This window comes from Oryzias melastigma, linkage group LG11 (genome assembly GCF_002922805.2).
Source record: "Oryzias melastigma strain HK-1 linkage group LG11, ASM292280v2, whole genome shotgun sequence".
Taxonomy (NCBI): Eukaryota; Metazoa; Chordata; class Actinopteri; order Beloniformes; family Adrianichthyidae; genus Oryzias; species Oryzias melastigma.
Window position 1 is genome coordinate 23899099 of NC_050522.1, and position 11395 is coordinate 23910493.

Below are 11395 nucleotides of genomic sequence, written 5' to 3' on the forward strand. Positions count from 1 at the left end.
ATGACCTCTACACCTGCTTTGACGCCATCATCGACAACTTTGATGTTTACAAGGTAAACTATCATTTCTGCTCCATCAGCAGAGAGAGAGGAAAAAGGATGAGAACGCTTGAAAGGTTTATGCCGCCTCCCCCTCAGGTGGAGACCATCGGAGATGCCTACATGGTGGTGTCCGGATTGCCCGTCAGGAACGGTAAACTCCACGGCCGGGAGGTGGCGCGGATGGCTCTCGCTCTGCTCGACGCAGTGAAGAGCTTCAAAATCCGACATCGACCCAGCCAGCAACTCCGCCTGCGCATCGGCGTTCACAGCGGTACGAGAAAACGCCACCGTGCTGCGGTTATTTGGTGACCTGGAAAGGTGTAAATCACAGTGTTTGTGTTCAGGTCCTGTGTGTGCCGGTGTGGTCGGGTTAAAGATGCCCAGGTACTGTTTGTTTGGCGACACGGTCAACACGGCGTCACGCATGGAGTCCACAGGAGAAGGTATGACTGATCTCCTGCAGGAGTCCTCCTCATGATCTGAAGTCTGGGACTCTCATGTCAAGCGTTACACTTTGTCTGTGCTAGAATCGAAACTGCAACTTCATTCATTATAAATACACATTTATTTACAGAACAAGTCAGATGAAAATGGTGTTTTTAGTGGATTTGGCACTAAATTAGGAACAAAAACCGCAGTTTTTAAATAAAAATGAATATTTTTTTCCAGATTTCATGTTGTTTGAGGTTGCTTACAAAACGCATAAAGGAAAACTGGAATGAGGGATTTCATCATGTCTTATAGGATTAATAAGAAGTTTGTGAACAATAGTCAATATTGTTTCCTACTGTTTTATTGTGCTAAATTATCGGGTGTTCTTATATATTTTTTTTCTTTATTGTTGGAAATTGTGTTAGTGTAAGAATAAAGATTGGAAGTCTGTTATATTAGGAAGACTTCATAATGCCAGATTTTTTTTTTCTAATTTGCTATTTTAAGGCACCAAAATGTCATAAATTTAAATAAAAATATCTCAAAATTAGGCTTTTTGCAGTATTAGGTTAAAATCGCAATTAAAAAAAGATTAATTACAGGTCACAATTAATTAATTGCAAGAAAATTTAATTGCAAGACATAATTATGCAAAATTATCAAATGATTTGTTCTTATATTTTGTTTTGTTTTTTTCTTTATCGTTAAAAATTTAAAAAAAAATACTGTGTTAGTGTAAAAATAAAAATGAGAAGTCTGTTATATTTGCAAAAACTTCATAATGTCAGGTTTTTTTTGTAATTTGATATTTTAAGGCACTAAAATGTCATAAATTTAAATAAAAATATCTAAAAATGTGGCTTTTTACAGAAATTATCAGGTTAAAAATTGAAATTAAAAATAGATTAATTAATTACAGGTCACAATTAATTAATCTAAAAAAAATAATCGCATGACATAATTGGGCTAAATTATCATATGTTTTGTTCTTATATATTGTCTTGTTTTTTCTTTATTGTTGGAAATTTAAAAAAAAATACTGTGTTAGGATAAAAATAAAGAATTGAAGTCTGTTATATTTAGAAACCTTACATTTCCAGTTTTTCAAGTTGTAATTTAATATTTTAAGGCACCAAAATGTCTTGAATTTAAATAAAAATATCTCAAAATGTGGCCTTTACAGAAATTATTAGGATTAAAAATAGATTAATTAATTACAGGTCACAGTTAATTAATCGCAAGAAATGTAAATGTAAAAAAAATGTATTATTTATTGTTTTATTGAATTATACTAGGCTTCAACTAAAACATTTTTCCTCATTGCTACTTGCTAATTAGCAAATTAAAATAATGTTTTTATTTTAGTTATTTATTTTTTTTTGTTTTTGTTGTTGTCTTGCAAATCAGATATTAAACCCAAACAAAACCATGACCCAAAAATTGAGTTTTAGACCAAATTGTGGGAAATGAGCATTTCCAGAAAGCATATATGATAAGAATTAAGCTTAAAATTACATTTTTTAGTATTTATTTATTCAAATTGTTGTGAATATGGAGAAAAATTAAAAAGGCAGTTTAAAAAAGTTTGCTCAATTCTGATGCATCCTTGCAGAGAAATCTTTGTTGAAGCGCTAATGTAAGATTGGGGGTGTAAGGGGCTGTAAGCTTGTGGGAGATTGTTTAAAGAATGGGTGACAGGAAGGGGGGACGGGGTCGCTCTGCACCAACAGTCCCGCCCACAACTCAGATGTGAAATTCTAAAGAATTCTCCTTTAGAATTCTGCCACTCTGCAGAAAATATGTCTTAGAAAACAACACAATTTTTAAAATCCAGGATAAAAACGGTTAAAAGACCACTGGGAACGCTTTGAAAGCAGATCAAAAGAGGATGGTAGTGATGTCTTTAATGTCTGAGTTATCACGTCTCCTCAGCCTTGAAGATTCACGTGTCGGAGGCCACCCGCCAGGTCCTGCAGGAGTTCAACACCTTCCAGCTGCAGCTCAGAGGAGAGATTGAAGTGAAGGGGAAAGGCCGCATGAGGACGTACTGGCTGCAGGGGGAGGAAACCTCAAACTGATGATGGACTTTATGGAGGGAAGAGAGCGAGCGCTCCGTTTCTGAAGAGCTTCACGATGAAGGCCAAAGAAAGATGTCAGGACACCACCGTGTTAAACATGTCTGTCTAATATGGTGATAAACTTATGACTTTTTTTTATTAAGTCAGAGACTTCTAGAACTGTTTTCTGCTGAAATAAACTGTAGAAGAAAAACAGACAAATGAATGTTTCACTTTAAAATAAAAATCCTATCAAAAAAGTTATGTAAATACAATATTAAAATAACTGTGTTGTTATATACTTGTGTTGTCGTTCTTCAAATACTCTTTTTTTCTACATGAAAAAATACTTTTTAACTTCTAAAGCACAGTCCAAAAAAGGAAAATTTTAATTCTAGTATCATATAAATTATACAATCTATAAATTGGGTATTTTAACTCCTTAGACCAGGTTTCTGCAAACTGAGGCTCTTTTAGCCCCTCATTGTGGTTCAAAAGATAGAGAAAAATAAAGCTTTTTATTTTAAAAAGTAACAGTATAGTTAAACTTTTAAAAGTAAACTTTAAAGTTGATTTTACTCTGTCACAAACAGCTAAATGACAGGATTAGCAGTTGAAATAAAAACATTTAGATTCTTTAGAACAACAGAAAATCACTGGAAGGTAAGAGAGTAAAGCCAGAATTAAGGCAAACCACATTATAAGGCAGTTTTTTTTTATTTTTGAACAGGGATTTTAACAGTACCTTTGGTTAAAAATATGATAAGGATCAATGATGAGCTTTGATTTCATTTGGGTTTAGAAATTTCTGGCTGAGATGGACCACAAATTGTATTTTTTTGTATTACTACTGACAGTACACCCCTTACATTTGCTTTTATTTTGAAAGTAAGTCGTCAACAAACCTAAAGTTTAAAGTTAAACAATGTTATATCTTAAATCATATATATAGAAAGTAATTTAGGAAAAAAACAACATAAATACAAAGCAATATTTTCTTTTTCTCAAGGGTGAAGTCAGATTTTGTTGCTCCTATTGGATCCAAATAGCTCTTTAAGTGCTTACACCCAAATTTATAACACCATTTTTATTTAATTAACAGTAATAATCAACATAAACTGAAATATTTAACTCATTTTTAGCTAATTTTACACATTATTGTTTAATATTTATTTGATGTATTATCACCTTTTATTCCCAAAGCTGTAATTTATCATCCATAGTTCTGAAACATTATTAAAACCATTCTAATTTGGGATCATTACTTTAGTCTTATGTCAATATTTGGTCTTAATGACGCGTTTTTATTTTTGTAAACAACAAAAAGTGTTAACCATGCAGGCTGTCTCAAGAATCACACGCCAGGGATTGGCCCCAAATTTCCTCACTGCCCATTGGATCACACTCACGTCACTCAAAAATCTCAGCCCTCTGATTGGCTCGTATACAGTGATTTCCTCCCAGTGCCTGTGCCCTGATCTGTGCGGATGTCCGTTATGTTACTGTGGTGGGACGGTGTCACGGAGTAGCATATACAGTCCCGGCTGTCCCTGAATAAGTTTTTTAAAAAACACATATTGTCAGGCGGAGCGATTTACAAAGAGTTAGCGACCCTGGCTGCAGCTACAGACTGTCTGTTACACCGGCACAAACACCCATAGCATTTCTGCGCCGACGGTCCCTGCTTTCCACGGCTCCGCGGGGCCCGGCGAGGCGCGGCGGGAGCAGATGGAGCCTGCACCGGCAAAAGCGAAGCCACAGGGCCGGCTCCTAGTGTCCACCCAGCTGGACGCCAGAGACGAGTTGGAGGAGGTAGGCAGCCACGGCAAAGCGGCCTAAATAATAGATATTTTCTGAAATAAACTAGAACTAAATAGAGTTGTATTTTAACAAAATGAAGTTTATTTACCGACAAGCAGCGGGTACAAAGACATGATGGAACCATTTTATCAAGTGCACATTGCTAACTAGCTAGCTAGCATGGCTAGCTGCTATATGTGTAGATTGCTGTGCTACAGCGCATGCTAACATGTTGTTGGGGTAATAACCTCAGTGTGGGGCAGTTACTGTGTGTGTCCGTGGGGTATCGGCTCTTAAACGTGTTGTGTCGGTGACCTAGAGCTCCAGAGTTCATACATGTTTAGCCTAGCTTGCTAATCGCACGTAAACATGAATAAAATCTACATGACAGGTGCGCATGCGCGGTTTTCACATGTCAGACTTGACAGTTTTGGTTTTATTTAATCTCTCTTTTTATGTAGAGTATCTGTGGGGTTATTGATTACAGAATAACATAAATTGTGTTATAAATTAGTGTTGTTGTGGGTTACTTGTGTGTCTTTTGTTTTGTTATCAATTTAAATAAGTTTGATTTTGTTTTCCCCCAGCATTGTTTTTATAAGTTTAATTATTAAGCTATGTAGTTTCATTTTAGATAGTTTTTCTTAGCTGTGTTTCTGTTTTATTTGGCTTTTATTGTGTCATTATTTGTTGGTTTTATGATGCACTTTTGCTATTATTGTTTTATTTTTCTTTGCCCAGGCTGTTGTGTTTGTTTATTTGTTGTTGTTTGTGTGCAGAGATTGGAGCGCTGTGTGGTTATTGTCCAGGGGTTGACCAATGGACTCTCTGAGAGAGAAGCCAATGATGCACTTAATGCCAGCGTAAGGAAAAAAACGTTTTATTTCAATTTGCATGAAAAATACATCCTTTATTATTATTAATTGTGATTATAAGACTTTTTCTGCTACACATTTGGTTTATATCTATGAAATAACTATATTGAGTACAGCTTTTGTTGTGTATTATGTGTTTATTAAGTTTTTTGTTAAATCAAACTTTATGTTTACTACTACTGCAGGTGTGTAAAGGTCAGCAGCAGCATGAAGAGGTGTGTCTGGGTTTGTTCACTCTCGTGCTCACAGAAGCATCTCAAGCCCAGAGGGTAAGTATTAAAGCCCCATTTAGTAATGTTTTACATACTTCTGACACCCGTGTAACATTGTATTGTATCTAACAGTGCTACAGAGACCTGACGCTTGTCAACAGAGACGGAATGAATGTAGTTTTGGGGAAAATCAACCAGATTCTGATGGAAAAGTTCCTCAAATTACAAGATACTCCGAGAACACAGGTAAATACGCTGTTATGTTTACACGAGGTCTTTGGGAGTCGTGTCATTACCGGCGGTTTGGATGTGTTTGCAGCTGGTGTGGCTGGTCAGAGAGCTGGTGAAGAGCGGCGTGATCGGAGCTGACGGCGTCATCATGACGCTCCTGAAGCAGATCGCAGGTCAGGCTCGCGCAGATCTTTAATTTGATAGTTAAATTATTGCAAAATAGTGGTCACATTTGCTGTTTTCAGGTGGTGACATCTCCGCCAAGAACTTATGGCTGGCAGAAAACGTCCTCGACATCCTGCTGGATCAAAAGTAATCTTTGCCTTGCGTATATTTCTCTGAAATGTCTCGCATTTCACCTGAGAATGCTCAATAGTAACTGCGTATTCTGTTTTGTGAAGGGAATGGGTTTTGAAGAGTGGCATGCTAATAGCAATGTCGGTCTACACCTATCTGCGTCTGATTGTCGATCACGGAACGCCTAATTTGTTGCCTCTCCGCCAGAAAGAAGTTGACTTCTGCATCAGCATGCTAAGGGAGAAGGTAGTAGCAAAGAGAGCGGGGAATCTCTTCTGGATATATTCATCTCCTGACTCTGACACCCCCATGTGTTTCCGTGCAGTTCATGGAGTGCCTGATCATCGGCAGAGATCTGGTTCGTCTTCTTCAGAATGTTGCCCGCATCCAGGAGATGGAGCTGCTGTGGAGAGACCTGCTTCACAACCCGCAAGTTCTCAGCCCTCAGTTCACAGGTAAGCTCCTCCCCCTACAGAGGTTTAAATAGAGCGGAGGTTCCTACCGCGGGGTGCACAATAGGTATAGGTGACTCGAAAATGGAGGGAGGATCTGGTTGTCGGCTGAAAATCATTAGGCCGAAGGAAGTCAGATCATCACCCCCCTCCTACCTCTTGTTTTTGATCAAAAAACATTAAAATAATCAGCAAACCTAACAAACTTCTCTGTCAAACCTACAAAGCTCCATGACGTACTATAACTCCTAACACGATCAATGTGAATGAGCTAGTCTGCAGAGATAACCGGTTTTACGCTGATAAGCAACACTTTGAGGCAGTTTTTCACCGATATGCAACAAATGACAAATATAAAGTGTTATATTATGGTGCAAAGCTGCTTGTCGCCGCGACAGATTAAGCTGATTCACGTTGATCACATAGAGGTCAAGCAGAGGTCAAACTCAATCCTACAAGAGGCCAAAATCCAAAACACTCCTAAAGGCTGGTTTATACTTCCACGTGATTCGTAATCGCTCGCGTCGCATCCACAATCACGCGGTCTCGTTCATACTAATGTTGGATTTAGGGCTGTGACGATTAGTCGACTAATCGATGACTAATCGACTTTTAAAATCGTCGACAACTAATTTCATAGTCGATTAGTCGTTATATTATATGTTATATGGAGTTGGAGTGTTGTAAAGCTTAAAGTTATAACTGCGTTTTATGAGCTTTTTGGACTATTTTAGCATTTATTACGTTTTTTTAAGCTGTTTTGGAATTAGGCTAATATTTCAGCTACATGCTAGCTGTTTTGGCTAACTTAGATTTTTTTTTAAAGCTGTTTAGGCTATTTTAGAGTTTAGCCAATATGTCAGCTACATGGCTGTTTTGGCTAACTTAGGGTTTTTTTAAGTTTTTTTAGGCTATTTTGGAGTTTAGCTAATATTCCAGCTACATGCTAGCTATTTTGGCTAAGTTTGGCTTCTCTCTTTGTTTTTTCAGGCTGTCTTGGAGTAAAACTAATACTTAAATGCTAGCTGTTTTGGTTAATTTAGGCTTTTTCCGTTTTGTAGGCTATTTGGGAGTTTAACTAATATTCCAGCTACACGCTAGCTATTTTGGCTAAGTAAGGCTTTTCTTTTTAATTTTTTTCAGGCTGTTTCAGAGTTAGGTAAATATTTACACGCTAGCTGTTTTGGCTCATTTAGGTTCCTTTTTTTAATTTATAAGGATATTTAGAATTTTAGCTATTTTTTTCAGCTACATACTAGCTTTTTTGGCTAACTCAAGTTTTTTAGTTTTTTGCCTAATTTGGCATTTAGCTAATATTTTAGCTGGCTATCAGCTTCAGCGTTTTTAGCTATCAATTTCAGCATCTTCAGCTTACAGCATTCACACTAGCATCATCGCAGGCAATGCTATATATCTAATTTTTAGTTAGTTTAAAGCTAATGTTGCGCATGACCCGATTAGTCAACTAATCGGAAAAAATAATCGGTGATTAGTCGACTATTAAAATAATCGTTTGTGGCAGCATTAGTTGGATTTGATTGGAACTCTCTGCTAAAACTGCGATGTGCTTCTGACTGGTGTTTATACTTTTTAAGCAACGCAATCGTGCTCTGCGTTTATTTTTAACATGATCAGCATCCCAAATTTATCGTTTTACATATTATTTTTTCAAATTTACAATTTTATTGTCAAATTTTCAAATATGTTTTTAATTTCCTTTTTTGTTTTCAAAATTTCCCAAAAAAATTCGAGTTTTCAATCTGGTTTTTCGTTGACTTTGAGCTGATCCTAAATTGACCCTGGACTATTTCCACTCCCAGTTGCAGAGCAGAAAAGCTTTTGGCTCATCCAGTTACTTTTGTACGTCACAAAGTCGATCTTTTTCAAACAAAATTCTTCTGTCTGCTCCTGATTCACAACAATTTGAATAAAAAAATACTCAGAAATGCAATTTTAAGCTTAGTTTTGTCCTCCATCACAAGTAAAATGCCTCAAGAACGTTTTAAAAAAACAAAGTTTTTATGTTAGTGGGTCTTGAAGCTGAAGTTCTGCGTTTTGCTCACCTGTTTTTCAGGTATACTCCAGCTTCTGACGGCTCGGACCTCCAGAAAATTCCTGGCTTGTCGACTCACTCCTGACATGGAGACGAAGCTGTTGTTCATGACCTCCAGGGTAAAACCATCCTTCTAGGTTTAGCTGCATCTTTGTGTTTTCATATCTGTCCCTTTGACCTTCCTCTGTCACCTCCTCAGGTGCGTTTCGGGCAGCAGAAGCGGTACCAGGACTGGTTTCAAAGACAGTACCTGTCCACGGCTGAAAGCCAGTCGCTGCGCTGCGATCTGATTCGATACATCTGTGGCGTGGTCCATCCATCCAATGAGGTGTTGAGCTCAGATATTCTGCCGCGGTGGGCCATCATTGGTTGGCTGCTCACTACCTGCACGGTAAGAAGTCAGAGAAATGAAATCTTAATCTGGAAATGTCTCGTTTAACATAATAATCTGGTTTACTTCTAGTCAAACGTGGCTGCTTCTAATGCCAAACTGGCCCTCTTTTACGACTGGCTCTTCTTCAACCCAGAGAAGGACAGCATCATGAATATAGGTAATGCTCTTTTTATTCAGTCACATGACCAAAAACCATGAACTATTCCCTGCTGAAACTAAGTGAAAATTTCTCAAAATCTCAACAAATCTTAGTTTTATTCTTAGATAATCACTGATGTATTTTTCATTACCACTTTACAATGAGATTAAAGACTCACTCTGATAAAAGTGCTGTTTTTAACACGTTCTTCTGGGCTTTTTTTAAATATTTGAGACATATATTAAGAAAATTAAGCTTGTTGTGAGTCAGGAACACACAAATAACTGTCAGCAGTTCTGCCCCCACAATGGATCCGGCCCCCGGGCCTTGACCCGTGACCTACACTACCTGTCATTTTTGATTTCAGAACCAGCCATTCTGGTGATGCATCACTCCATGAAGCCTCATCCTGCTATCACAGCCACGTTGCTGGACTTCATGTGCAGGGTAACAGGAATTCTGACAGCCTCTAAATCGGCGTTCACTTCCTGCTGTGGCTTCACCTCTGCTCTTCTTCCACTTCCACAGATCATTCTTCACTTTTACCCTCCGTTAGAGTCTCAGGTCCGTCAGGGCGTCTTCAACTCGCTCAACTTTATTATGGAAAAGAGAGTGCTGGCGTAAGAACTTTATTTTCACACCGTTTTTTATTTATTTCATTTACAAACTACTAACTGATCGCCCGTTTTCTTCAGTCACCTCGCTCCGTTGTTTGACAATCCAAAATTGGACAGGGAGCTTCGATCGATGCTTCGAGAAAGATTCCCTGAATTCTGCAGCCCTCCATCCCCTCCCACTGAAGGTAACCCACACAATCACCTCACAACGTGAGGACGGATCCATTTCAGCTACATGGAAATCTTCGCTTCAGATTTGAAGATGCAGCAGAAAAAGTCAAATGTTTCTGTGTTCTGCAGTGAAGATGGAAGAAGCCGCTTCTATGGAAATGGACAACCACGAGGTGGACAAGGATGAGGGTTGCTATGACAACACAGAAGCCACTTTTAGTGATGATGAGGAAGAAGTCAATAACAAAGGTAAACAAAAAAAATATTTTAGAACTGAATTTTAAGAGCAAATATTTCAAATGATTATTTTATTAAATCCAGGAAAGAAGCGGGAGTTTAGGTTCCCTCCGATCAAAGAGGCGGTGGTGGAAGAGCCTGCTGACATCACACCCTGGCTCGACCAATTAGATGACACGATGAAGGAGAAGGTACAGCAGCTTCAGAAGACCAGGTGAGACTTTGCTAAGAGGGCATGCATGCAGAATTATTATTGTGTGGCTTGATTTTGTATGTGTTTCTTAAAAAAATTAACTTTTGTCCTCAGTGACACAGAATCTCAGTGTGAAGTGATGCAGGAGATTGTGGATCTAATCTTGGAGGTAAGTTTCCTTCATTTGCAATTAGGGCTGCCACATTTAGTCAACTAATCGACGATTAAAATAGTTGACTAATTTAATAGGCGACTTGTCATTATTTTATATTATGTGTAGTCAGAGTTTAATAAAGTTGAACAAAGTTGTGAGCGTTCAGCTCCACAAAATTAAATGTTTTCATTATTTGAATCAGTGAGACCAGCAATGTCTTTTGTGAAAACGAGTTCCTTTGTTTCAGATGCTAAGCCTTAAATATATTCATGGGCTATATTTTCATCTTTTATAGTAATTTAAAAAAAGAAATAGGCTAATTTAGAGTTTAGATTCTATTTTAGCTACATGCTAACGTTTTTAGCTAACTTGTTATCTACTGAGGTGTTTTTAAAGGATAATTTAAAGTTTAGCTTCTATTTTAGCAACATGCTAACGTTTTTAGCTAACTTGTTATCTACTGAGGTTTTTTAATGCTAATTTAGAGTTTAGCTTCTATTTTAGCAACATGCTAACGTTTTTAGCTAACTTGTTATCTACTGAGGTTTTTTAATGCTAATTATTTAGTTTAGCTTCTATTTTAGCAACATGCTAACGTTTTAAGATAACTTATTATCTACTGAGGTTTTTTAAGTCCAATTTAGACTTTACCTTCCATTTTAGCAACATACTAACGTTTTTAGCTAACTTGTTATCTACTGAGGTTTTTTAAGACTAATTTAGAGTTTAGCTTCTATTTTAGCAACATGCTAACGTTTTTAGCTAACTTGTTATCTACTGAGGTTTTTTCAGGCTAATTTAAAGTTTAGCTTCTATTTTAGCAACATGCTAACGGGTTTAGCTAACTTATTATCTACTGAGGTTTTTTTAGGCTAATTTGGAGTTTAGCTTCTATTTAAGCAACATGCTAACTTTTGACAAATTTAGTTGACTGAAGAATTCTAAGCTATTTTGGAGTTTAGCTTGTATTTAAGCAACACGCTAGCTTTATGGCTAATTTGGCATCTACTAGGGTTTTTTTTTAGGCTACTTTGGGGTTT

The 11395-nt window shown here is 37.3% G+C and overlaps 2 protein-coding genes across 3 annotated transcripts in view; both read left to right on the forward strand.

Annotated features, from left to right (window-relative positions):
* The window catches only part of npr1a (natriuretic peptide receptor 1a), a gene marked incomplete in the record, with an annotated part of 58543 nt that extends 55716 nt beyond the window's left edge, over positions 1-2827 (forward strand). For both annotated transcript variants that reach the window (XM_024298447.2, XM_024298448.2), the window contains 4 exon segments: positions 1-53; positions 138-312; positions 386-484; positions 2406-2827. In XM_024298447.2, the coding sequence (XP_024154215.1) occupies positions 1-53; positions 138-312; positions 386-484; positions 2406-2551 (473 nt within the window).
* Positions 2828-4258: 1431 nt separating this feature from the next.
* ints3 (integrator complex subunit 3) overlaps positions 4259-11395 on the forward strand; it is a 12012-nt gene continuing 4875 nt past the window's right edge. Inside the window, exons 1-17 of the mRNA XM_024298457.1 lie at positions 4259-4342; positions 5110-5193; positions 5391-5474; positions 5550-5663; positions 5737-5821; positions 5894-5960; positions 6050-6191; positions 6271-6400; positions 8472-8569; positions 8650-8841; positions 8914-9001; positions 9351-9430; positions 9512-9603; positions 9679-9785; positions 9901-10020; positions 10093-10222; positions 10316-10370. Coding sequence (XP_024154225.1) covers positions 4259-4342; positions 5110-5193; positions 5391-5474; positions 5550-5663; positions 5737-5821; positions 5894-5960; positions 6050-6191; positions 6271-6400; positions 8472-8569; positions 8650-8841; positions 8914-9001; positions 9351-9430; positions 9512-9603; positions 9679-9785; positions 9901-10020; positions 10093-10222; positions 10316-10370 — 1752 coding nt within the window. The remainder of the gene's footprint in view (positions 4343-5109; positions 5194-5390; positions 5475-5549; positions 5664-5736; positions 5822-5893; positions 5961-6049; positions 6192-6270; positions 6401-8471; positions 8570-8649; positions 8842-8913; positions 9002-9350; positions 9431-9511; positions 9604-9678; positions 9786-9900; positions 10021-10092; positions 10223-10315; positions 10371-11395) is intronic.